This window comes from Culex pipiens, chromosome 1, assembly GCF_016801865.2.
Source record: "Culex pipiens pallens isolate TS chromosome 1, TS_CPP_V2, whole genome shotgun sequence".
Taxonomy (NCBI): domain Eukaryota; kingdom Metazoa; phylum Arthropoda; class Insecta; order Diptera; family Culicidae; genus Culex; species Culex pipiens.
In genome coordinates, this window is record NC_068937.1 from 35,764,113 (window position 1) to 35,792,050 (window position 27,938).

Sequence of the window (27,938 nt, forward strand, 5' to 3'; positions counted from 1 at the left end):
CCGATATTTCCTCGAATCGCGCCTTGTTGATTGATGGTTTTCCGCGCGCATTTTCCTTCTTATCACTCTCTCAAATTGATAAAACACACAGCATCCCTTTTTCTCTCTTTATAAACTCTCAGTAACTCACTCTCTTTTCTGACTTCGTTCATTCTCTCCCTTTTTACTCTTTTTTTCGCTCTCAGAATTCCACTCTCTCGCGAGACCCGCTCCAAATTCATCCACTCTCTCCCTCTCTCACTTTTCCGACGATTTCCCAAACCAGCTGGAGCGCTCCGCTGGATCGGGTTTTCGGAACAAACCCCGACTATCAACTTGCCGCCAGCACAAAAAAACGCTCCGGCCGTGCCCTCCGTCAGTACGGATTTCGACTCGTCCCGGGCAAGTACCGAAAATCAAAGTGTCCTCCCGTTTGTTCGTGCGTTCGGTCGGTCCGGTTCGTTTTGGGTGTGTGTGTCCTCACGGCGCGCGCGGCGAGGAACCACCGGGTCATTTGGGAGGGGGACCTGGAACCCTAGACCGGGGACTCCGAGGAATTCCGGATCGAAGGAAGCGGTGGAAGGTTGGACCACTTGGTTTGGGAGGTTGGGTTTGTGAAATCGTGAAGTGTTGCGGATTTTGGGGAACCTCCCCGGATATTGATGACCATTTTGGCGGAAAGGAAGAAATGAAGGGGCAATTTCTTCCGAAAAGTGAGGGTGCGAATCTCCTGGAAGCAACGGCGAAAGGATGACAGTCGTGCCGTGAATTGGTAATCCGGAAGATTCCTGGATATTAAAAGAAGGATCCGGTACGCGCCTCTTCCTGATTGGATCATGACGATTATCTGGGCTTGGTTCTGGGAAGAAGCTGTCAGCTTAGGCCATTTAAGTCAAAATAAATAAATCCTTTAAGAAAAAAAAAAAGCAGAGCAGACTTGGGAGGAAATAAATTTTTTTTTCTTCAACGTAGAACTACGTCCGACCCCTTTCTGCGACGACGACTTCTTGGAGGTTATGTCTGACAGCGGACTGACAGTGCAGGCGAACGGAACGTGGTGCGGGATTCCGGCGCCAACCAACAAGTGAAAAATAACAACAGTTTCGCGCGCGGCAAATAGAGCTGTGTTTGTGTTTTTTCCTCCTTTTGTGATACCACGTGAAAAGGGGAGGAAAAAAAGAGGGGCGCGTTCATAAACGACGTAACGGTTTGAGAAATTGTGAGATAAAAGTAAGTTTACATCAAAATGTATGCAATTTTACTGTGAAAAAGTGTTGGGTAAATTTACAAGTTCATAAAAGAGGAAAATTCCCCACAAGAAGGTGGAAAAATCGAAATCAACTGTCTGGCCAGCAAGAATTCGGAAACCAGGGCAGGTGAAGGATTAATCGAGAGCAACGGCGGTGGAGGCTGAATTCGCCAACGGTAAGCTACGGCAGCTACCTTAATACACACAAAAAAAGCAGTTGAGAATGATAAATTGAACTTTTTCCCGACGTGGCGTAAATTGTCTGCAAAAGGCCGTGCCGTCTCGTCTCGTCCCCCCTCTACCTCACAGATGACTGGAGGCGGTGATTTGGGTTCTACGGGACGCGGAGGATGGTATCGATCGTAAATAATGGCTTTTTTTCGCTGGGATGTGGCAGGCAGTCGAAGGATGCTACCTGCGAAGAATTGGCTGCAAAGTCGTGGAAAAAGTGACAAATTTGATTTTGGCTAATCGGTGGAAGGGGATTAGCTTTGTAGCTGATTTAAGTTGAAAAAGAGTCGATATTTTGAATTGATTCAAATTTAAGGAGTTTTGTTGTACTATTTGAATAGAATTCATTGATTTTCAATTTAACTTGTTTCTAAGACATATTCAACTAATACATTCCAGCAAGTTTACAAATTTTGTTGTTGTCAATGACCTCTCTGGAAACCGTAGGATAAATCCTGTTCAAACTTCAAAACAGTATTAAAAAGAATCACTTTTCGATACATGTGCTGAAAAGTTTAAAATTTCTGTATTCAAATAGAATATGCAATAGAAATTTATACAACAATATGCAAAATGTGATGTGAGATTTTCCTGTAACAAGTTTTTGAGGCGTTTAAATTTCAGGTCTAATAAAAGAATAGAAAAATAAGGTGTCGGTTTTCACGTTCAAAGAAGTAAACTGAAATTACAACGTCTGTAAATCTAATGAATATTCCTGCACTCTATTTTTTTTTTTCGAATGGACAGGAAAAAGAAGTGTCTGTAAAGCGGCATTGCAAAAAAAAAAAACTTATTTTTTGGAGAAAATTTTCGTATGCCAACCAGGTTTTTCATTTGTAATCTATTTCCAGCAAATTTAAACATTTTCACTTTTAAAGCAATTTTAATTGTGAAACTTTTGTAAGAAACTTGCTTGCTTACTTTCTATTGAGCATTTAATTACACAGAAAAAAAATGATGGTAATATTCATCAGGAAATGATGACAGATTTTGGGTCAAAAAAAAATTAATTCAGAAAAGGATGAATTTGCATCAGTTTCTGGTGAATATTCATCAGGTTCAAATTTTAACACAATCTGTAGGTAATATTACTCGAAAAAGGGGTAATATTCAACCTATAAAAATTCAACCTATAAAATTTTCAACATTCCAAATTTTTTTTTGCTGTGTAATTGAATTAAGCTGGAAACGAAAGCTGTCATTGATTGTCATAGTGCTGATATGTTATCATCGATTGAAATACACGAAATTCTGCTTGATGGATAGAATCGGACGGAAAGACTTCAAGTTAATTAATGATATGATTTTGATTTTGAAAAGATTTTTGCTTTATTTTGAAAGTATTCTTTTAAAATTATGAAATTTCTTTATTACCGTCATCAGGGGTGACATTGGGTCACCGAAATTTTCATAACGCAATCTCACCCCCATACCAAATGTCCCCGGATGACGGTATTATTATTGTTTAATTAACTGAAATTATTGAATATTAATGCAACCCGGGCAGACGGTAATAACAAAATTCATGCCATTTCAATAACAAATATTGTTAAAATAACAGAAAGTGTTATGGAATCTTCTTGAAAAATCCATTTTTGCATAAGGGTTTAATAACAGTTTATGTTATCATAACAATTTTTTTTATTGGTCTGATATTGGTTGAAAGCCAAAACAACTTTGGAATAACATTTTTTGTTATGGAAGAATACCGCGAACTGTTAATGGGATGATCGGATTAATTGTTAAAATAACAAAAAATAATAACAAAGATTTGTTCGAAGAATAACTAAAAATGTAATTAGTCTGTTATTACAATAACAATCCAAATAAAAAATCATAACGACGAATAACAAATCCTGTTATAAATAACATGAAATGTTATTGGCCTAGTATTTTCAAAAATCAAAAAATGTTATTCCCACGTTATTTCCGTCTGCTCGGGAAGCAATAGTCGATCAAGCAAGCGATTAAAGCATAGCAATAGTTCTTCATTTCAGCTTGATGGGAATGGCGAATAGGTATTTGTTTCAATGAGGTTTATGTATACAGTGTGTGCAAGATCTGATTGAATTTTTGGATCGCGATGAATTTTGAAATCAAATTTATAACTCACGGTCTTTTTTTAGTCTTGTATACATTTTCATTCAAATAAATTAAAAATAATTTGAAAACAAATAAAAAATATTATATTTTTTAAAGAAAAATACATCATTTTTAGTAGGTGAAAAACGCAGCTTATACCATTCACAATCAATGTAAACCCTCACTAGAGAATGCGAGAATTTTTTTTTGCTTAGGTCAATGATTAAGACATTTCGAAAAGTTTTTTGAGATGTGTACGTTCACCTTATTGAACTGATGATTTGAATAGCAGTTTTAATTGTAAATACTCTTATTTATTTTTAAAATGCTTCTCATCTTTTGGTTATGATCTTGTGTTATGAATTATTATCAACATCAAAATTGTTTTGTTAAAAAAAAACACTATCACTTTGGGTGATAATGAGGCATAAAAATAAAAAAAAAAACATCTTATTATAAATATCTTGATAACAAAATCAACCTCAACGACAGCGAAAAAAATACTAAATAATGTAATTCCCTTATTACAAAAACATAGCAGGTTGCAAAAATCCAAACTGACTTACCCGAAAAAATAAAAATATATTTAGTATTGGTACTGTTCTTTCGTTCATAAAATTATCCGTTAAAGTTTTGTCTGTATACATTAGGGTGGGTTTTTTTTTCGAAAGTGCTTGGATCCGGCTGGAATAAAGGCCATCTTGTTGAAGATACCCACCGGGACTCATATACCAAATTTGGCTTGTCGCTGGTGGGTTAAAATATACATGGAAATTACTGTGGAAAACGCGTACTTTTACTTTAAACGCTCCTACAAGCTATGCTGGAAGCTTTATTTTAAATCTGTATCTTGAAAACAATTTTTTGTTGATCGATTTCCTGATCAAATATTTACTTTTGTCATTACCCTTTTAAAAGTATAATTCAGAATCTTCAAATTCACAATCCATATTTATTTTTGATTAAGATTAAAAAAATAATCTCAAACTATATAAATTAACGAATTAAAAAAAAAAACATCAAACAACTGATAATCAATCTTGCAAAAAAAATAAGATTAATAAATAATAAAAATAAAAGTCATCATCTGGGGCTTTGAAATATTGACGAACTTCCTCTACCCTTAAATGTCCAAGTGTTTTGAAGATGATCCCTATTTGAAAATTGGACCATATGAATCCAAAATTATGTTCCATAACCAAACAGGATTTTTTTATGTATGCAAGTAATTTTCAGGAAGTTTTAAAAATAATTATGTAAAACAAAGTTTTCAAGAGGTCTGCTATGATCAGAATTATGCCTCAACTATATTTTTAGAAATGTTTCTAAAAATGTCCTCCGTTCAAAAGACATGGAATTTAATTGTCTATATTTTGGGTTATTTACAAAACGTTAAAAATCATCTAAACAGTTAATACTCATCCATATATAGTTTTGGATTACATCATTGTGGTTTTTAATTTTTTTAATGTCTCACTGCATATCTAGAAGTTTTTTTTAATAGGTCCTATAAACATATGAAATACAAAAGCTTATAAGACCTTTTCAAAAAAAACTCTAGATATCTACATAAAGTTTGACAGCCAACATTTGTGTGACACTAACGAAAAACCGCAATGTCAGGTCATTAAAACACTCAAAAAAAAATCGTAGAAAAATCTCATACCTTTGCTAATTCCTAATCAATCCCACCTAATATACTTGTTCAAAAACATTAGATTTAAAGAAACCAAAAGGAAAGAAAAGATCATCTTGTTAATATTGGAATCAAAATATCCCTCCCATATAAACAGTAACAGTAACAGTAACAGTAAAAATAATGATTGGACAGTTATGCAAAGTACAACAGTGTACGTATCGGTTGTAGCGTTTGAAACGGAATACGTAAACGATTCGAATTGAATTCCGTTTCAGAATTTCGATTGAGTTGACTGGGCAACACCTTATACCTTTCTGTAGTGAAAAATTCAAAAATGAAAGCAGTATTATCATTGCTCCAGTATGAAGACTGATGTGTAGTTCCGATCATCAATGTCAAACTTAGTCAATTAGCTCATTCGTGGCCTGGACTATGATTTAAGAAAGAAATTACGGAAAATATTGTAACTGAATCATTTTGGGAATGTCGTATCTTTATACATACTTTTGATGATGAATATTTAAAAGAATGTTGCTCTAAAAAATGCATTTTTTAATATTTCCAAAATTGTAAAAAGTAAAATTTCTCAAATTTACCCTTTCATAATGTTTCCAAGTAGTCAAAGTTACATTCGCCAAGTGAAATAAATTCACAGAATTCGGAGATTGAAGACAGCCCGGTTTGGTCATTTTCAATTGATACTCCGTCAAATAATTATCGATGGACAGTGATTTTTTGAAATTTTTCCGACTAAATTTCCTTGATTAATTATTTTTAAATTATGCTGATTATGAATTCTGAATCTTTAGTAAGAATAACACATTATATTTCCATAAACCCGAATCGAAAAGGAAAAATGGCTCTCAAAAAACTTTTGAATCGGCTTTAAATCAAATTTCTTTAAAACAGTAAGGCCGTTGAAAATATTTTTCAAAGTTTATGTCACCCCCCCCCCCCCCCCTAAAATCCGCCTTATTAATCAGGGGGCAAATTTTTTTTTCGAAAAACTTCAAAATTTTAATGAAAATTTAAGTTTAATCAACTGAAAACCAGTTAAAATGTATTTTCCTGCCTTTGTAATCATATTTAGCATGTTTGAACTCTTTTGAAAAAGAAATTACATTTTCATAAAATACCAATGTACAGTGCCACGAAAAGTTTTTTTTTTTCGTGCAAAAAAATTCCGTTGGTACATCGATATTTTGAAAACTAATGATTGGAAAGCAACTGGACGCGTGTGAAAGGCATTTTAAAACACATTTTTCATCCAAATGTTGAAACCTCGGCTTGTAATTTCAATTTTTATATTTTTTTTATTTTTTTGCCCCCCCCCCTCCCCCCCTCGACTTTGGTTAGAGCTGAGAGACATAAACTTCAAAAAATATTTGCAACGGCCTAATTTGAGGAATTCCAGAAGAAATTATTCTATCTTTTATCGAAGGTTATTTGAAAATCACACCTTTAAAAGCTTCAAATACTGTTTAATTTGTTTTACTTTTCATAGAACTAACGTAAAAAAGAAATAATTTTCAAGCGTCTCGATTTCAGAACCAAAGTATTTCCAGTACATTCTTCCCATTATTGCTACGAGCTTAATACAAAGATTTTTCATCTACTGGATTCTCCATCCCGAGTTCTTTTTCAACCAACAGTCGAGACACATTACGCCCCGAGGGTCCATCAGTTGACAAATACGTCAGCTGTGGGAGTTCTAAAGTGGTGGCAACCCGTCCTTCCCTCCACAGCTTTTTTTCCAAACCCCCCGAAGGGATTTCACACTGGGGGGTGGCGGCCAGAGTTGATTCTTCTGGCTTCTCTTCGTTCGGATGAGGCACGGCTCAACAGGGATCAAAACGAGCTTGATGAAGAGAAACGGTCAACTTGTGATCCTGCCTCCCCTCCACCCCCCCTGGGGGGAAAGAGGGGGGACACGCACCCGGAATACTAAGAAGTCGTCCAGCGCTTCTTGCTGGGTGAAGGATTTACATTTTGCTAGAGCTTTACAGAGAGGGCTGCTGGTGGCGAGATGGAAATGGGATTGTGTTTGAGTTTGAAGCCTCCTCATCAGCAGAGAGCTTAGAGTGGTGTGTGTGGTCGTGAGTGAAATATGGTGCGAGTTTTGAAAATCTTGCTGAAAGTGTTTGGCTTTTTTTGTGGGTTCTACGCAGATTTTGACAGTTGAACTGAAATTTTGTTACTTTTCTAACAAAAAAATGAACTTCAATAACTCAAGCAAAATTCTGTTAAAGCACTTTGGTGCCACTTTCCTCACGAACGCGAAAAAACTCCACAAATTTCACCCATTTTATGATTAATGACAGGGACAAAACTGTTCCGGAAAAGCAGAGTTTTCAGCAAAAGAACCGAAGGTGGAGGCAGTTTCCTGTTTTTGCCCCTCGTCGCACCCTAATTGATGTGTATCCTGGGACGAATTCCAAGCTGGATGAAAAACGTGGAATTAATAAATACGAGGGTGGCAGATTTAAAGCTCACCCCACCCTCTTTATCTGTGCCAAAGTGCTTGATCGATCGATGTCATAATTGTCACTTGAATTTTCGCTTCGCGATTGGAGCGCTTTTTTTGAACGGGTCGATCACCCATTAAGCTTTCAACATCACCACTACCAGCCAAGTGGTTTGTGTGAAAATCTTTGCGAAAGTGAGAATTTCAAATTTTAGATTTTCATTTTTATTCTAGTACTCAAATTTAGTCATCTTCAAAGATTGCACTCAAATCAAATTTAATCAAAATCTACTCAAAAATTTCAGCACCTTAAATTTCGCTGATTCGAGAAAGATTTTCGCGCTGGTGTGTTTCATTAATCCGTCACGGAAACAAACCATCAATCACTTTTTGCTCTCTTCCCGTGATGGCACCAGTGACGATCGATGAGAGGCGGGCGTGTGAAGCGCCAAACGCCACCCCCTCAACTTGGGAGGACTGGTTTGGGGGTGTTGTTGCAGCAGGAGAAGGAGAACCTGCTACTGGAAAAAAGCTTGACATCGATTCTGGAGTAAGAGTGTGAAAGTCATCACAACATCGAGGGCATTAGCACAAGAGCTTTGTTGTTGGTGTTACTGTCACCTTTTTTTGCCTTTCTTACTAAAGAAAGGTATAGGTTTTACTTTAAGGCAGGACGTCATTTCCATCTTCGTAAATATGTCGATTCAGCATGAATTTTAATCGGAAAAATCGTCAAAAAATCACACTGCATCGATTTTCGACGCTTCGTCGCCAAGTTGTCAAGTTGAGCTTCGAATACTGGCGCTTGAATGCTGGCGCATATATTTTTTGGCTTGACTTATACTCGTTTTGTAGTAGCTTGTCTACCGATGTTTCCCACAACATGTAAGATATCGTAGCTTTTCGGTTTTCGTTTTGCCCTGTCCGTTTTTGCATAACTGTCCAATGTTTATGCAAAAACCTTTATGACATAGGAAATACATCCGGCTACAATCATTTTGTTTCCCGTGCGCTCCTAAAATCGCCTAAATGTAGACTTCATTTTTTCGTGATTTCGTAAGTTTATTTAACAAGGTTCATTGGATTCCAATAGGAGCTTTCTAAGCTTTTCATCGTTTATGTCGTTTTCAAAGTGTTCAATGCTGGCGACTCCAATGGCTTTCTTCCTAAGGTTCTCGCGATTGAGTGTGTAGTGGTGCGGTTGTTAAAAATAGCTATCTCTGACTCTGTCACTTTCGTAGAAGCTGAATGGCTAGCTTCCCTGCACCGTGCGGCACACGCGGTTCACTTGTACCTTGTCTTGGTGCGCTGGTACGATGAACCAAAACACCAACACAGTCACACAAAAGGGCTCGTACCGAAACTAGAAAACCAAAACCGCGGTGTGCGTTGTTGGGAAGCTTGCTATGATTGCGTTTGTCATAAACGCTTGTTTGATTAGAAACGTACAAACATATTGTACGATTAAAAATATTCTTTTGGTGCAAATTGCGTTTTTTATTTCTTTTGGAAATCATATCATTCATAAAACTCATAATATCATCATAATACTTTGCTTTCATCATAAGACTTTCTTTTGTGCTGACGTTATAAATAAACAAAGTCGATGTTATTAATTGAAAGAAGTTCTACCATTGTTATATTCTTTAGTAAGAAAGGCTCTTTCTCACCCCGGGTGGGATTAAATCGGGTTTTTGTTGTTGAAAATGTCAAAATTTCATACAATCTTGCAATTGTGTTGAGTTGCTTAACAGTTTCAATTGATTGCTGAATCATCTTTAATTATTTACTCTCATCAACATTTTATACACCTATATTCCGTCATGGTCCACCCAATTTAGAAGCTATCAGTGATTTACCCAAAAACAAAAACTTGAAATTCAATTTGCATTATGTTTTGGTAAGAAAACAAAACACATTAGGCTTTGACCGTGTATTTGGTTCAATACTTCTTTTTGTTCAGGTGGTCTGCCATTTACTGTTTGGACGCTGACAAACCTAACCAGTAAATTTAATTTGAAAATTGGCTAGGGGAATATGAGATTTTCGGAATGAGTTGAATGTAACTACAGAATGATCACATCACAAAACAAAAAGCTGCAAGCATGACTATGGCACTGAATTTAATTTATTTAGTTTGGATTGTCAAAGTCCAAAACAGTAAGTGGTAGGCCAAAACTTCTATTAGATTTAAAAACATATTTTACTTCGGCCAAATTTTGAATTTAATTTTTTGGTAAGGCATGCCAGCGACTGAACAAAAATTATTGGACCACCTAACACAAATTTTGAAACCGTTACAAGGCCAAATGCAAATGTGTTTTTTTTTCTCCAAAATGAAATGATAAAAGCATTTAGAAATAAGCAAATATTTTCTATCCATCACTTATTTCTAAAGCATTCTTCAGCAGTAAGAGTTCAATTTTAAAATAAAAATGATGAGCAACTTTTGGGTTTAGAAAATCCAAATTCCGGTTTTTTTTTCCAGAAAGTTATTCACCAATCTATTTCAATCTAAGCTACTTTATGCAAGACATCACATTTTATGTCGCAATCTATGCCTCCCTCGAACATCAGTTCATTTTAAAGTAGCAATTCAGGGTTAAGCTTTAAAGGAAAGTGGTATTTTTTCGGTCTTTTGAGCGATTTCAGAGCTCTAAAATACAAACATTTCCGTTTTCGAAAAAAATATTTTAGTTTCAGCCATTTATGGTCAAATTCCATATTATTTTAAAACATAAATATCTCAAAAAAGCGCACGCCAAATTTGATTCGCTGATAATTTTTAAAGATATTTTTTTTAAACTCGAGGTGTCTTCCACTTGAGAATGTCTGATTGAAAAATAAAAATCCAAACGGGAATTGAAAATTGTCCAACTAAATGTTTTATCATGTGATTTTTCCCGCTGAATCTGCTCTCAGAATTGAGCCGAATCGCTGTTTTATTTTTTCGGTAAATTTTAATTAAATAAACATTTACTGCACAAATATCAAGAGTAGTGTGTCTCAAAAAAAGAGATGTGGCAAAAACCTTCGGGTTCAAAAAATTTCCAAAAATCGTTAAGAATTCGCGATTTGCAATTTACTGAAAAATAGTCTGTTTTCATAAAAAAATCATATTTTGTTCTAAAGCCATGAAAAATGCATTCATATTGACCCGTATTACACTTTCAATCATAGTTAGGAATTTACCAATAATGTTCTGTATTCATATTGACCCAGGAAGTCGTATTCTTCATTGACAGCATGTCAGTTGGATGTTGGAAAAGTGAAATTTTACGTCTGAAACTTATACGATTTTTTCTCAAAAAACATCTAAAAACAGTTTGCCTGCTAAACTAGTACCATCATCTTGTAGGCCACTTCTTTCGAAACAATTTTAATTTTCGAACAATTATATTTTGACACTCCAGTGTCAAGATACATCCATTTTAACTTCTCGGGTGAGTTTTCAAAAAGCCGTAAGAGCCATCGTGACCTCTGACACTAATTTTCGTTTTTCTCGAAAATGAAACAAAATTTCATTTATTTTTAGTTTAAAGCACTTGAAGGACGTGTAGATGGACAATCTCGAGCATTTTTGATATTGGTTTTTCGTAAGTAAGTCGAATACCGATGCAAAAAGGACTTTGTTTACCAATGGCTCTTACGGCTTTTTGAAAACTAATCCGAGACTTACGCCACTGCTTTAGCTACTGCCAGCGTTTTATATGTTTCCAAGCCTTTTTCATTGTTTTATAACAGCAAATTACATGCTTAATCAATAACTTTCATTGATTTGACTATGTGGCGTAAGCGCCATTAATAAGAAAATTTTATTTTAAATTAAGCGCTTTTAGTACAACAAAATCAACTATTTTTCAGTGCCAAAAACTAAATGGTCAACAAGTAAAATTGTTCAGAAAGAAGTGACCTACACACAATTCAAAAGAGGGAGGGGTGAATTGGACATTCTTTGAGGGGTAATGATGGCGATAAAAAAATTAATGCAATGCAAGATCGAATAAAAAAACCTTTTTAAAACAGCAATTAGCCTCCTTTTTAGATCACCCTCAAATTTTCAAAATGAAGGTATGCCAACGAGCCGCTGCAAACTTTTGAAGATGGTATCAAACAATGACTTATTACAGCATTTCACATGGCCTTTTCCACTTCATATCTGAAGAATTTTGTTTACAAAAATGTGAAGGGGTCTTAATGCAGCACCTTCGGAATAATTTGGGAAAACCATTTAAATGGAGTTATCGAAACATTTTTGCATAAACCTTTAGTTGAGCATGCTCAGTCATATTTTTCAATTTTTGTTGGTCAGTGTAATGAATGTGAATTTGTAAAGGAAGAGGGTTTTCCTGCTCACTCCTAATTAAAAAAAATCACTGTTAAATGATTTTGTAAATTTTAAAGGAGATTCTACACAAAATTTGGAACGATGATTTTAGTCGCAGGAATAAGAGAGATAATCATCTAGATTTTTGCTAAGTATTAGGCTCATGTAGACATCCATTCAAATCTATGAAAAAAGGATCGTGTTTAGGTAAATCGTGCGTTTTGTGCTCCAGTGCTTATTTTTGTAATATATTCTTACTTCGAGCAAAACAATGGGACGCTGTATTTCTCCGAATTTAAATATAACAAACTTGTTCTTTTAAAACCCCTCAACTGATAATCGCTCCATGTCCGTCAGTCTGCCCGTCCGATGATTATCGGAAACCGCGTGCGCACACAAGCTGTGCAAATAACAATTTAAAGCGAAAAACAAATAATAAAACAGCTCCGTGATTGCCGACTGCTGCCAACCGAGAGCCAATTTTTAATTGAATATAATATAAATAAAAATCGCTCGCCGAAGCAACACAACTCACCCCGAACACACAAATTCCCACGGTTCGTGGTGGGAGGTTCCACCCAGACGCCGACGCTTTTCCACCTCGTCAACTCCCTCCCTCCCCCCAACCGCCACGCAAGCCACCCTTAAATTCACAAAAACAATCGATCTTAATTAGTGGTGCGAGCGACTTTGCGAAGCAAATTCCCGGGAAGAAGTTGTGAGTGTGAGTGTGTGCCTATCAGGCGCCCTCAGTAATCACTTTACTATTATTATTATAATTACTATCGGGTGTGAAACGCGTCTAAGCCCGCGAACTCTGAAATCGATTCCCCCTCCCACCCCCAGCTGGCGGGCAATGTTAAAAGCTTGCGGTTAGGGCAACCATTTTGTTTTCTATGGAGGAGGGGTGGAAGATGGGGGAAGAGGGGGGAAGGAAGCTTTTCAAATACTTTACGACACTTTTATGCCGACTGAGCGGATTTTGCTCTGGCTTGTGTGAGAAATGTTTTCGTGCCTTTTAGTTCAAATATGAGCGGAATTAATTAATCCCTACAATTGAGTTATAAAAATGATTTAGTGTGGGGGAATGTTCACAGCGTTCAGACAGAGCATGTTGTGCGTTCTGAGAAGAAAACAAGTTTTCATGATAAGACGATTGCTTACAAGGTGATTTGTAAAGTTTTATTGCTTTATCTGTATTCTACTGGTTTTTAGCTGAATTCATTATTCTAAAATACATTTTAAAATTTACTACAATATTTGTAATTAAATATTATGCAGCGATTTACTGTAATTCTGTTATAAGAAAAGGCAAAAAACTGCAATCTTAATTTTTTTTAAGGTTATCATGACAGTATCAAATCTTAACGAAAGATTCACGTAAATTTACTTAACCAGAATAACTTTAACTGATATGATACGACCAATTTATACTGAGCGCACGTACCTTATTCAACAGTATAATTTTCTCTTCTCGACTGCCAACAAAACAGCAAACCAGACTCTCGATTTCGTGTGGGGCGTCTAAAGAAACCATCAACAATTTCTAACTTTCCCTTTCCGACGAAGAGATTCCACCACACCATCTATCGTTCTTACCTTTAGCATCAGAGACCGCCTTTTCCTAGCTGATGCTTGCCATTTTATCGATCCTCACCACCCATCGTCGACGTCGTCTTCGTCAAACATCTCCGCCCTGTTTTTTGCAACCGATACCGGCCAATTTGATGAAATTGAGATTTCAATCGCTGACTTGGTCCCAAAATCAGGCACGCACGGTTGATCAACCGTGACAAGAAAGAGCCCCACCAACGACGACGTCGAAAGCAAACAAGCAATCAGTCAGTCAAATTTCACAAAAATCAGCTTCTCGTCTCGCAAAACAGAAAAAAAAGTGGTCCAAAAATAATATGATTTATTCTGGACCAAGCGGAGAGGAAAAACGTACCGTCCGCTTTTAGTCGGTTTTATTCACTCGGATTTCATTGATGTATTGGCTTACCTCCCTCCCGGTGGCCACCACAAAGGTCCGTTGGAATCTGTTTACGCATTTTGGTTTGCCACCCACTTTTATTTCCCGACCCACACCACCCCGCACCTGTTTGCGGTGAATTTTCACACAAATAAAAAGGGAAGACCTGCACGACCAAGCTGGGGTTTTTGTAAACAAAACAAAAATCCCGCGAAGCTGTTTTTAATCCCTCGCTAAGCGGTTCAGATTTGTGTTCAAACGGTTTGCGGTATGTTTTTTATTGCGGATTTATTTTTTATAAATGTTTTTATTATGTTCAAAAAATTTCTTGAATGCCTTTAATATTATTAAGATCACCACTCCGTATTAAGCTCAATTCTACAAAGTTGTGCACCAAATGAATCAGCATGTGGAATTCTGAAATTGTTGTTCTAAATCAAATGTGTGATTTTCATATCTTTATAAGGAATAGGAAAATCGTTACCTAAAAGTATCAGCACATCAACTTATAGAAGGTTGTTGACTTCATCCTATTTGTAGAAGGAATTTTGTTAAAATATTTTTGGTAAACTTATAATTTTATTTTATTGTTTTGGTATTAATTACTACAGTGCTCAAACAAACTTTAATTGAAAGTTGTTGTTAGAATTAATCAAATAACACAGTTTTGACATTCATAATGCGAACTTATATCCAAATAACTGATAAAACAAGGTGAAGTGTCCGGGTTTCGAAACGTCCGGGAATTCGAATCATGACGTTAGTAAATTACGATAATTTATGTTTGATTAATCCCTCATGCTGGTTAACAATTCAATTACTGTTATTTAAAAGCTTTAGTTAAAAGTAGTTAAAAGTTAGTTAAAAGGCTGGCTAAAGTCAAAGGAAGCATGAACATTTCATAAAAAATTAGACGGCGCCGATTTTTTTTCCCATTTAATACCTTTTACAGTCTATTTTTGTCTTTTGACATAGTTTGAAGGTAATAACTAGGGTTAGTGAAATTTCACGATTTCGCGGACAGCGTGAAATCCGCGAAATTTGGATTTTTCCGCGAAATCCCGTGAAATTAGGATTTTCCCGCGAAATCCCGTAAAATTTTATGTTTTAATGAAAATGTAACGATTTTTTCAAAATAGGTTATCAAACTCAAAAAGGATTAAAAAATAATCTTATGATCAATGTAAAATTAAGTGATTGAATTCCCTGGTATAATTACTAATATAGGGTTAGTAATTTTTGACGATTTTGTGGACGGCGTGAAATTCGTAAAATTTATCAATTTTCTCAAATCATTTTTTAAATTACAACTCAGTAAATATTTCATCCAAAAAGACTATTTATTTAAACTTTATTAGTTTTCAATTAGAAAAGCTTGAATATATATGTTTGTCAAGTTGATATGAAATTAGAAATGTTCAGATATTTGAGTTTTTTTTAGAAACAAACTACATTTAGTAATATGTTCATTCACTGTATTAAAAATTTTACTGCTATTTTATTTGAAAGGTATAGTTTTGAAAGAAATTAAAAGAATCAAGCTTTGTTTTATTCAAAATAAAATTAAGAGTATTTTTTATCTATAGAATCACATTTTAAAAACATATAATTTTTTGTTGGGCCTGTTAAATTTTAACTATATTTGTTTATTTGGGTGGTTGATTCCCGTGAAAGTTAAAAAACACTACTTTTTTTGTTTTCTTTTGTCATTTAGAATAAACATTTCGATTTTGTAAAAAAATATTTTATTTTTGCAAATTGATTTTAAATTGAGTTTTTGAAAAGTGAGCTAAAACCCTTAAAACATATGTTTCGACTGGACACTGTCAAATTTAATAAAATTTAAAATGATATAACAGAAGCAAATTAGCGAAAACATTTAAATTTTATTAGTTGAATATTAAAAGAGCAGTTCAGTAAATGAGAAAACACGTGCCCTACATTTTGTTTCAAAATATATATAGAGCCCATCCATAAACCATTTTTTTTTTTGAAAATTAGGAGATTTCTTTTTGTATAGCATTCAAATTTAGTGAAGAATTTTTTAGTTTATTGAAGAATAATTTATTATGAAGCATAAAAAGTAGTTTCTGTGATTTAAACATAGGATTTCAGAGGTATTTTAACATTTTTCAAGTTCCGCGAAATTTACGTGAAATTTTGTGTTTTGAAATTGAGGTCCCCGTGAAATTAGCAATTTTCGAGCGTTATTACTAAGCCTAGTAATAACCATTTTTTCAATTCGTCGAAAAATGGTTTCAGTTTAAAATAAAATGATGCCAATTATGTTATAAATTTAACAAAATCCTCCATTAAAATAGATTGTAAGTTTTCCCAAAAACAGGTCTCTTGGCTTTTCTGCTTATTACGAACACCAACCTTTTGTAATTAATATTCAAAATAAAAATATAACCCAAAGGTTGAAAAAAAATTTGCTGAAAATATCTCGTTCCTAATTCCACGTTTCAACTGAGCTCAATAAGCCTTTGAAGGGAGGGTATAGATTTCTAAGTATTTATTTTACTAGCAGAGTGGGCTTTTAGGGTAATAAATTTGGAGAAAAAAAAAAGATCTATGAGTATCAGATTGAACTTTGAAAAAATCCAATATTTGTAATTGATGACACGAAAACTATGTTGAAGAACCCAAACTTTACTTTAAAAATCAAGCTGTCACATATTAGAAATGAAAAACCAAGGTTGTGAAAATAGTAGACCTCTCAGATTTAATGTTTTTTTTTCGTTTTGTATAAGGCTGATACAAATTTTATTTAAAGTATATTTCACCGCCCCCCCTTCAAAATTGGTTCGAAAAGTCAGGGGACACAACAAATTTTTTTTTCCAAAAAAACTTCGAAATTTTAAAGGCAATAGAAGTCTAGTAAAAAAATAATAATACTAAGCCATAGTCTCAAAATTTGAATACAAAACGTGTTTTAAAATGTTTTTTACACTATCATTAGTATTCACGAATGAAAATGTATTGTTTATTTACCTTTTTATATAACTTTAAGAGATTATTATAATTTTTTTTCGAAGAATTAGGTATCTCTATATTTTTTCCCCAATAGTAAATTGTTTCCTTTTTGAATAATTCACAATAATTCTTTTTAATAAAATGTTGATATATTTATTGAAAATTTGAAAAAGAAGGAAATATCTCTTTATCTCTTTCCCCCTTTCAATATAATCAGCGATAATATTTTTTGAAAAAACAAAAAACAAAAAAAAAACATAAAGCTAATGCGATTGTCAAACATTTGAAGAGTGGCAAAATGTGAATCTTTAAAGAGACTTTTCCTTCTATAAGTTGAATTTTATATAAAAGGAGGGAAAATTTCATAAACAAACTCAATTGTCAAATATTCAAAAAGTTTTTTTTTTGAGATTTTCCCTTCTAAAAGTTGAATTTAAAATAAAAGAAAAGAAAATTTCATAACAACTCATTTGCCAAATATTTGAAGAAAGAAAAATGTACATCCCTTATTAAGGTTGAATCTTAAAGAAGGGAATATTGCATAAAAAAAACAATAATTGCAAAATATTGAAAAAACAAAAACTGCACATCTTTTGAGAGATTTTACCTTCTTTTAGTTTTAAAATAAAAGAAGAGAAAATAGCTTTGAAAATATCAATTGCATTTCTTTAAAGAAGAGCAAAATGGACATACATTCTTCAGGTTGAATTCAAAAAAGGAAGGAAAAGGGAAAATAGTAAAAATAGTGCCAAAACTTACATCTCTTTGTGAGTTGAATTTAAAATAAAGGAAGGAAAAATTTAATACAAAAAATTAGCTGCAAAGTATTTCAAAAGAAGAAAAATCTAAATATTATATAGACACTTTCTTAAAAAAATTAAATAAATTCATGAAAAAATGCATTGTATAGCTTTATTAGGAAATATTCCAAAAAGGCGAAAAATTACATCTATTGGAAGAAAATAGATTGATTTCTTGAAAAAAAATCATGTTTTAAAGTAAAATTACTGTTTAGAAAATAGGAAAAAAAAGCTATAAATTATTATTCTTTACAAAAAATAAACACTAATTAAACAAAACAAAAAAAGCTAGCAATAATTATGCCAAACGTCCCTGATGTCTTGGACCAATTATGCCAAACTACCATTATGCCAAACGTCCTTCTTGAAAACCCGTTATGCCAAATGTGCATTATGCCAAATGTGCATTATGCCAAATGGGGTACACCCGTTTAAGAGTTATTCTTTCCAATGCCAATCCAATTCCAATTCAATGGTCAAAAATTAGTTGAAAAATAGATTTTTGGCTATTTTTCGAAGGGATGGGTTGTAACACTTTTTTCATTCAAATTTTGAGACTATGGCCTGATATTTAATATTTTTTCCGAGAGAATGAGAATTACAATTTTTTTGAAATTATTCAAATATGAAAAAAATCAAAATATCATAAACAATCTGCCTTTCAAGATATTAGACATTTTGAGACGATCAGCCTTCTAAGCACAATACAAAGATTCTGCTTTATTAGTTTTAGCATTTTGAGTCAACCCTAAATAAGTTTCACCGACTTATGTTCACGGACAAAGCTTCATCAAAATTCCAAATGCAAAGAAAAGCCGATTTTCGAATAATATTAAAAAAAAATCAACCGAAATTAATAATTATCTTAAACATTAGTTTTACAGGTGGAGAGATTTATTGCATATCTTTAAAAAAAACAAAAATGAATAACAAAACTAAGAACCTTCTAAAAAATACAATCAATTCCTCTGAGTAGTAAAGAAAACTCACTCGACTTCAACTTCCCATCGGCGACTCCGTCGGCGTCGGGCAAAGAAAGAGAGTATATTATTTATTTCCAGTCGGTTGTGGTTTTGTAAATATTTTTATTGGCCTCCCAAGCGTCCGTCATTGGCACACCCCATGGTGGTGGGGGGGCAGGGGGGGAAACGGCGTCTCTGATGGCCGTAAAATTGGCTATTTCCAGTTGTCAAAAAAAGAAGGAGCAGGAGAAGGTTTTCTCTGATGGACTCAAAATTGCGGGGGGAGATTGGGTGTGTTATTTTTGGAGGGAGATTACGATCGACAAGTTGGTGGGAATTTGTGTCGGGGTGGCTTTGTTTGGATTGTGGATTATGAATGTGTATGGAAGGGAATTTTATCTTTCATCTGAGCCGATGCGGTGTGAATGGACTAGGTATGTGGCAGCTGTGGTGAAGTTGTTCTTGTTTTGGAATGGGAATTTTATTTCGAGACGTCCTAGTCAATGGACGATGACTGGGACAATCTTTTGTGATTTGTTTAATGATGAAATCAAGCTGTCGCAAAACTAGACATGAAATAAAGGTTAAGGGTCAAATATGATTAAGCAAGTTAGGATTTTTGTTAATGTTTGCTCCACTAAAAAAAAAAAAACAAAAAAAACTAAATCCTAATTGAATTCTAAACTAAATGTTTCATGTAGAGGCTTTAATTTTACAATATTTTAAAGTTATTTTAAAAATAAATAAAACAATCATTACTACATTAAAGCACTCACATTAATTTTGATTATATTTTGCTGATTATTAATTAAAGCGCATTCTTCACTGCATCGAAAAAATCGCGTGCACCTGCTTAAACTGGTCATGAGGTCACTCAGTCACTTCACATGCAACTGAATCATCTGTGACGTCATCGTCGCAATGAAAGCTGCCTGCACAGTAAAAAAATAAATCGTAGACTCACCGGGTCTTGTTTAAAAACATATAATCCTTAAATGTTTATAATTTATTAAAAAATTACATTAGAATTATGCTAAACATTATCATGAAATTCCGAACCACACTTCTTGAAAACTTTGTTTGCACAGTGCAATTGCGTTAATTGCACATCATTATACCAAACACCTCACCACCAACTGGCTGAGCAGTGTGTGAATGCATTCTCACGGCGGGCTCTTCATTTCTCACGGCTCATTAACGCGCGCGCTCGCCACGTCACTCGGCGAGATTTGTTTGCGTTTTGTTACTGCGTGAGCACGCGCTTATGAATGAGATTTTGCTTTGCTTTTTTTCCACATTCAAAGCTAACAGAGGAGGAAGGGGAGAGGGAAGGAAAAGTGCATATAGCTAAAGTGGAAATTCATGTCTCGAGTGCGGGGCTGAATTTTCCGCCGGTAATGAGAATTACTTTGGGGAATGTAGAACAAGATTGTTTGGGAGGTTTTTTTTCTTCTTGTTTTCCTCTGAAAGAAGAGATTTATCTCGTCGGCAAAACAACTTAATTTAATTCAGAAGCATTTGTTTGAGTGGCCACGTTATTAACACTGAAAGTTTATAAGAGGGATGATTGGTATGGTAGATCGTGTTTATTTGTTTTGCTCGTCAAATAAAAATTGCTTTTTTCAAGGTTATATTGTTTTGCATGTTTTGATTTACGTTCATTTTCCATGACGAAAAACTAGACATTTTGCAAAACTAGATCGTCGTCCTAACAAAACTCTAATTTGAGCCAAAGATTTGCTTGGAACTTTTAAGAAAAAGTTACACTTTAGAAAAAATACCATTTGGATATATTTAAGGTGACAAAAATGCAATTTTTTGTGATTTATTAAACGCATAAGAAAGTTGATTTTTGTTGGCAAAATGAATTGTTAAATTTCAATACCGTGCCCATGTCATAGCCACCTTAAATAAAAAAAATTATTCGAAACGTGTCATTTTAACTTGATTTGGTGTCTTCGACAAAGTTGTAGGAATGAATAAGGACTACACTGAAAAAAATGATGCAAGGTAAAAAAAATTCTGGTGTTTTTAATTTCACTTTTTGGCACTAAAACTCAATTTGCATAAATTCAACCACAATTTATATTTTTTTTCTATTTTCTGGTATGTTTTAGTGGACATCAAATGTCAACTTTTCAGAAATTTTCAGAACGGGCAAAAATCTGATGACCGATTTAAGAATTTTTGAATCAAATCTGATTAATTTTTTCGAATAATCGAAATTTGCAATCAAAAAGTACTTTAGTGAAATTTTGATAATGTGCACCGTTTTCAAGTTATAGCCATTTTTAGGTAACTTTTATTAACTTTTATTTTATTTTGATTTTATTTTGGTTTGAATCCCGCGGCGGGCGCTCTAAAATTCTTTGTGTAAATGGGTATTCGGCGCCGTCACTCCGTGCCATACTTTCAAACACTTAGGAGCCCAGGGCGGCGAAGTCCTTGTAGATAAAAAGGAAGACACTAGTGGTTGGTACTAGCAATGGTGGCCGACAGCTATAAAGTCAACTTCGTTTTTTTTTATTTTTATAACTTTTAGGTAACAGTTATTTCGTTAATAAGTGCCCATGTTTGCCCACTTTTGATTTTTTTTTGTTTGAAAAGCTTGGAAAATCCTCCATATTTTGCTTTTTTGAACTTTGTTGATACGACCATTAGTTGATGATGCCATGCAAAGATTTTAAAACAGGAAAAAATATGTTTTCTAAGTTTCACCCAAACAACCCACCAACCATGTCGATATCTCAGCAACTAATGGTCCGATTTTCAATGTTAAAATATGAAACATTCGTTAAATTTTCCAATCTTTTCGAAAACAATATTTTGTTTTTTTTTTAATCCAAGACTAACATTTCAAAAAGGCCAAACATGCAACATTAGGTATTTATTTTAGTTTTTTTTAATTAATTTTACTCTTTGTTCGGTGATCGAAAAACTAATAATTAATTGGAAGACAGTTATGAAAATTATAGGGTGTGACTAGTGTCATAGAAGAAGAGTAAAAAGGACGGAAAACTAAGTCAGCGAAAGGGTCATATGAGAGAAGTATTTGTGTGTGATCAAGTCTTTTAACCTTCTAATTTAGCTGTGAACAAGTTTTGAGAAGCAGTAAGGGTACACACTATAATAAATCGGAAACAATGGGTTCGATTTTCAATGTTAGAAAATTAGAACTTTTTGTGAGATATTCTATAAAAATAGTTTTAAAATCCATTTTTACAATTCTAAAGGGCAAAAACAATTATTTTAAATGTTTTCAAATGTTTGAGCCTTACATGAATGAACATAAAAATATATTGTTTTGTTAGGAGAAGAATGCATTTTTCTGATGTGTTTCCTTTCCTTAATTCTGACAAATTAAAAAAATCGTACTAAAGTTCATCCAATAAATTGAAAGAGTGTTCGTTTTTATTGTAATGTTATTCTCGATTGTTAATTTATTGCGAACAGGCGGATATTGACAGAGCCTTTTACTAATAATAATCTTACTTTACAAAAGTTGTTAAAATTGTTGTATTTTGTAAACACTTTAAATATTACTATTATATTAGTAAAAAAGTTTGCGTTTCAAAATAAATTAAGGATAAGAAAAAGACAAGGTATTCAATATTTTTGAAGATTTAAGAAGACAGTTGACATCTTTCTTGAGTTCAACCTTTATTTCTTTGTTGTGAACATATCAATTTCGTTCCCAACAAGTCGTGTTCATATCACCTCTCCAATTGAGCAGAACTGATTTAAAGTTGCCCCTTTTTCGGCGTAACCCATCTATCCAGCCGTATTACCCCGCCCAGACCCTATGCCCAAACTCTGCGTGTGTGAAAATGTTACCAATTTTACGATAATTGAAGAGCGAGCGCCTCTCCAGAACCCACACATTTCGAGCGATTTTCAACAGCAACGAATGATCCACTTGAACCCGCCGGCCCGCAAACGGGTGGGTTGGCCTTTTGCGCTGCCGAAAAACCCCAAAACGATTCGAATTTTATTGACCATTCTGGAAAAACGGTGCCCCGATTGACCGTCATTGCCGCCGTCGGCGACGTCGATGGCCGGAAGTGGCAGAAACTTAATACTTAGTTCTAATTGCCAAAATGCTCGTGGCGGCACACTACACAGCAGTTGCGAAATTGAGATTGTTACACATCAATGGGATGTGTTTTTTTTCTGCGGGGGAGAGCTGGAAATGGTTATAGTTCTTGAGTTTTATTGACGTCGATGACTGCGTCATCCGTCGTTTTGGGGTTATTGTAATTACTTTGGATTTTACGGCAGTAAATCGGATGCAATAAAGCAAAATTCTTGTTTAACAAAAAACGACCTATCCGGAATCTATCTGTAGGTTTTTGTCGCCTTTTTTTAACTCTAAAATAAGTTTACAAAAAAAAGTAACCTTGAGCGTTTTCAAGCAAGGTTACGTTTTTTAAGCTTAGAAGTGTCAAAAAAACAAAAAACAAAAAACAAAAAACCAAAAAAAAACAAAAAACAAAAAAGAAAATTGACAAAATTGACAAAATTGACAAAGTTGACAAAATTGACAAAATTGACAAAATTGACAAAATTGACAAAATTGACAAAATTGACAAAATTGACAAAATTGACAAAATTGACAAAATTGACAAAATTGACAAAATTGACAAAATTGACAAAATTGACAAAATTGACAAAATTGACAAAATTGACAAAATTGACAAAATTGACAAAATTGACAAAATTGACAAAATTGGCAAAATTGACAAAATTGACAAAATTGACAAAATTGACAAAATTGACAAAATTGACAAAATTGACAAAATTGACAAAATTGACAAAATTGACAACATGTGTATCTTACTAAAAACCCAATGGCCGGCAGCGAAATTATTGAAAAGTTAAAATTGTATCATTTGATCCTTGAACCCTCTGTTTGACAGACAGAATATCGCAAGTACAACAAATTCTTACCGATTTTTTCTCTGTTTTCCCCCAGATCACCCACCCCATCACGTGCACCGTGAACCCGGCCAACCCGTTCGGCCCAACGGCTTCCGGCGCCCCACCATCGCTGCCCGGCAGCTCCAACTGCCGCCGCCGCCGCAACATTGCCACCGGAGGCGGCACCAGCAGTAGCCGCCACCATTCTGTCCGGTTCAACGTCCTGCACCTGCTACAGCTGCTTCGTCACCCGGGTGCACCGCGCAAGGGGAGGCCACGCCCGGGGCACGACCATCCGGCGGACCACGACGCCCACTAGCCGGTCGGCGGTGCGCCGGAAGAAACGCCGAAGAAAAAAGTGACCGACCTCCAGAGAACCCTCGCCTCCCCCCGTCCGCTTTCCCCGTTAGGGCGGTGGCACACACGCGATGGGCCACTACCAGGTGGCACCACCGGCCATCACCAATACTAGCGAGCAACTGACTGTGCGGGTGCATGTGTGAGTGAAGGCGCGCAACAGAACAATAGCCAGAACCAAATGTGTAAATAAGAAGAAACGTCAAAACGTCTGTGTTTGTGTGAAGAGCGCAAAGAGCGCAAGAAGCTGTCTCTTTCTCTCTCCCTCTCTTTCGGTTTCTCGGTGAATGTTTTCATTTCGTTCGTGTGGTAGTGTAACTGTATTCGTCGGATGTGTGTTTGGCTGCACGTACACAAACGCACTATTTGTTTTTAAAAGCAAACCGATTAAGTCCAACGCGCGCGCGGTCATGGAAGGAGCCCGTGACCGGCAGGTGGAAGCGCAGGGGATCCGACGAGAAGCCGGCGGCCAAAATCGGAATTTCGGAGTAAAACGGGTATTTTAACACATTGTGTGTTGGTGGTCAACGCCAACGGCAATTGTAAGCAGCAGGAGTCGTCAAAATCGTAAAAGAAAATTAGGCGGTCACTTTAAAGTTAGTCGTACACATACACACAAACATACATAACACACATATGTAATACATCTTCCCATAAGCATACTTATAAACTCATATATTAAAGAAAGCATATAACTTACGCACGCACCAGAAGTTGGCTGTTACTCTTGTTAGTGTTAGTGAAAGTCTAGTATATTCGTGTAAAGTAGTGAAAGAGAAGAGAAGAAAAAAAGTTGAGGTTAGTTAGGCGTATGGGACCAGCAGCAACCGTTCAGAACAACACCACCTAGCGGGAAATAGCCCAAAACACCGTTTCAAAATGGATTACTCAATGGTGGCCGTGGCCGGCAACATCTCGCAGGAGGACTTCCTGGCCATTGTGGGCGGAAACGCGTCCCTTGGCGGGGTCCTCCACGGCGGGTCCGCCACAAACACCCTGAACGACACCCTCGGTGGAGTGCTGGCCACCGGCGGTGACAACCGGACGATCTTCACCGGCTACCCGAGCGGGTACACGCTGCCCCACATCATTTTCGCTTCCATCGTCGTAACCCTGCTGATGATCGTGATCGTGGTCGGCAACATGCTCGTAATCATCGCGATCGCCACCGAAAAAGCGCTCAAAAACATCCAAAACTGGTTCATCGCGTCGCTCGCGGTCGCGGACTTCTTCCTCGGCCTGGTCATCATGCCGTTCTCGCTGGCCAACGAGCTGATGGGCTACTGGATCTTCGGCAACTGGTGGTGCGACATCCACTCCGCCATGGACGTGCTGCTCTGTACCTCGTCCATCATGAACCTGTGCCTGATCTCGCTCGATCGGTACTGGAGCATCACGAAGGCGATCGAGTATCTGAAAACTCGGACGCCGGCCCGGGCCGCGTTCATGATCGCGGCGGTGTGGATCATGTCGGCGCTGGTGTGCATACCGCCGCTGCTCGGCTGGAAGGCGCCCCGGCCGGAGGAGCACGTCGAGCTGCCGCAGTGTCAGGTGAGTCGAACTACTCCTAAATGTAAACAAATTATTTTTGAAGTTGATCTGCAGTCTGACAAGGCAGGCACCGTTGATGATCAGTCAATCTTGCTATGAGATCAAAATTCAAAAATGTTCTATCATGAAATCCATCAGCAAGATCAAGTTCATGCTAGCAGACTGCTTCAGTGACCTACTCTAGTTATTCAGTTCATTACTGCCCATAATTGAAAATTCGGCTATTATGCCAAATCAAGTATTCCGAGAAAAACGCGTTTTGGTGTTTGTCACCAAATCTTCTTCAAGGCAATAGCCCATAAGAGTGGTATATTAGCCGTTTGGTTTTTCGCATCGGCAGCCAAATCTAAACACTATTTTAGTGAAATTCATGTTGCAGAAGATGCGTTGGAACATCCTCTTCCACCTGGCGCTAATATCTCGTTTTTGCCAAAAGTGGATATTAGCCGTTTTTTCAATGGTTGGCAGATTAGAAAAATTACTGCCCCAATTACTTTGAAGTTTTAAATGACAAATTTCGTAGGCTACTCTTCGTTGCTTGTGTGCCCTCTTGTGACAATGACCATTTGGACAAAAAACGAGTTAATAAAGTAGTTTTGTTAAACTCAACAAACCATCAAATCAAAATGTTTTTTTGCTCTGCAGCATGGCCTTTTTTTTTTTTTTTGAATTAAATATACTTTATTGAATCTTTCTTATAATAATTACATTTGATTTACATGATAAGTGGTCAGCTGTGGCTCTTCAGCTTTAGTTTGCTTTTCGAGATTTAAACGCTGTTCATTTTCATAACTTTAAAAGTATATGATTTATCATTTTTGTACCACTGGGTACAATGAGGAAAAAAAATGTTAAGAAAACATAACCTAACCTAAAACTAACTTAAACTTACAATAAACTAAACCAATCCTTGAATCAAGGGGTATTCAGAAATAGCACATTTTTCCCTGAATTTCAAACATTTTTCTTGAATCTTCTGATCCAACATTTTTACTTCAGCTAATTCATGAACCTCACTTGATCTTGTCCAGCCAGGAACATTCAAAACCATTTTGAGTACCTTGTTTTGGACACGCTGGAGCTTCAATTTATGAGTTCTAGCGCAACACTCCCAAACAGGTACTGCATACTCAATAACGGGGTAAATTATTTGTTTGTAAACTGCTAACTTATTTTTCAAAGATAGCTTTGATTTTCTGTTAATTAAAGGATACAAACACCTGATGAGAATGCTGCACTTGTTCAATATTTTATCTACATGCTGCCGAAACAAAAGTTTCGAGTCAAGTATGAGACCTAAATAGACAACTTCCTTTGACCAGGGTATCGAAACATCATTCATTTTAATCAAAACATCATCCTTTGGGACAAATCTGGCCGATTTGGAAAGTGGAAAAATGATGGTTTGAGTTTTGGCTGCATTTATGCGAATTTTCCAGTCGCCAAAGTATTCGGAAAGAACGTCAAGACCCTTCTGAAGACGGCCAACTAAATATCTGGTTATTTTACCCTTATAAATAACGGCAGTGTCATCAGCAAAAAGTGACAACACACCATTACCAGGAAGAGTAGGCAAATCAGATGTAAAAATATTGTACAGAAGTGGGCCAAGAATACTTCCTTGGGGAACCCCAGCATCAATGTTGAATAATCCAGAAGCAATCCCATTCAGAAAAACCTTGAACGATCTCTCCGAAAGATAGTGCTGGATAATTTTGATAAGATACATTGGAAAACCGTATAAATATAGTTTATGTATCAAACCATCATGCCAAACATTGTCAAAAGCCTTCTCAACATCCAACAAAGCCATAGCAGTTGATTTAGACTCAAGCTTGTTCTGCTTGATGATTTTGGTTACCCTCGTAAGCTGATGAGCAGTATTATGTCCCTTTCGGAAGCCAAACTGCTCGTTCAAAATTATATTATTATCGTTGGTAAAATCCAAAAGCCTTGAATAGATGACCTTCTCAAAGAGTTTGGACAGACTACTCAAAAGACTAATGGGACGATAACTTGTTGGCGATGTTGGATCTTTTTGAGGCTTCAAAATTAGTATAACTTTGCCCAGCTTCCAATTGGTGGGGAAGTAACCAAGTTGCAAACATTTATTGAAAATATTGGCTAGATGTTGAAAAAACTGATCACTCTGTTTTTTCAACACCAGATTAAAAATGTTATCAAAGCCTGGAGCTTTCATATTTTTCATTTGTTTAACTACAACTTTGACTTCCTCACCAGAAACATGGGAATCTGCAGGAAATTCAAAGGTAGAGTCATTGATTGTTGAAATACCGTAAAACGGGGTGACTTTGATAGCCGGGGTGACTTTGATAGGTTTGCGATTTTTCCGCAAAATGAAGAGTACAATTAAAATACGTAAGGAATGGTTTAGAAACATACTGACCGTGGTAAAGAAGTGTTCAAAGTAC

The 27,938-nt window shown here is 35.7% G+C and overlaps 1 protein-coding gene across 1 annotated transcript in view; it reads left to right on the top strand.

The window, feature by feature from the left end:
* Nucleotides 1–326: 326 nt before the first annotated feature.
* The window catches only part of LOC120429639 (alpha-2A adrenergic receptor-like), a 186,660-nt gene continuing 159,048 nt past the window's right edge, over nt 327–27,938 (top strand). The window contains exons 1-2 of the mRNA XM_052706593.1: nt 327–1,404; nt 23,654–25,506. Of these exons, the coding sequence (XP_052562553.1) occupies nt 24,835–25,506 (672 nt within the window). The 5' untranslated portion in view covers nt 327–1,404; nt 23,654–24,834. The remainder of the gene's footprint in view (nt 1,405–23,653; nt 25,507–27,938) is intronic.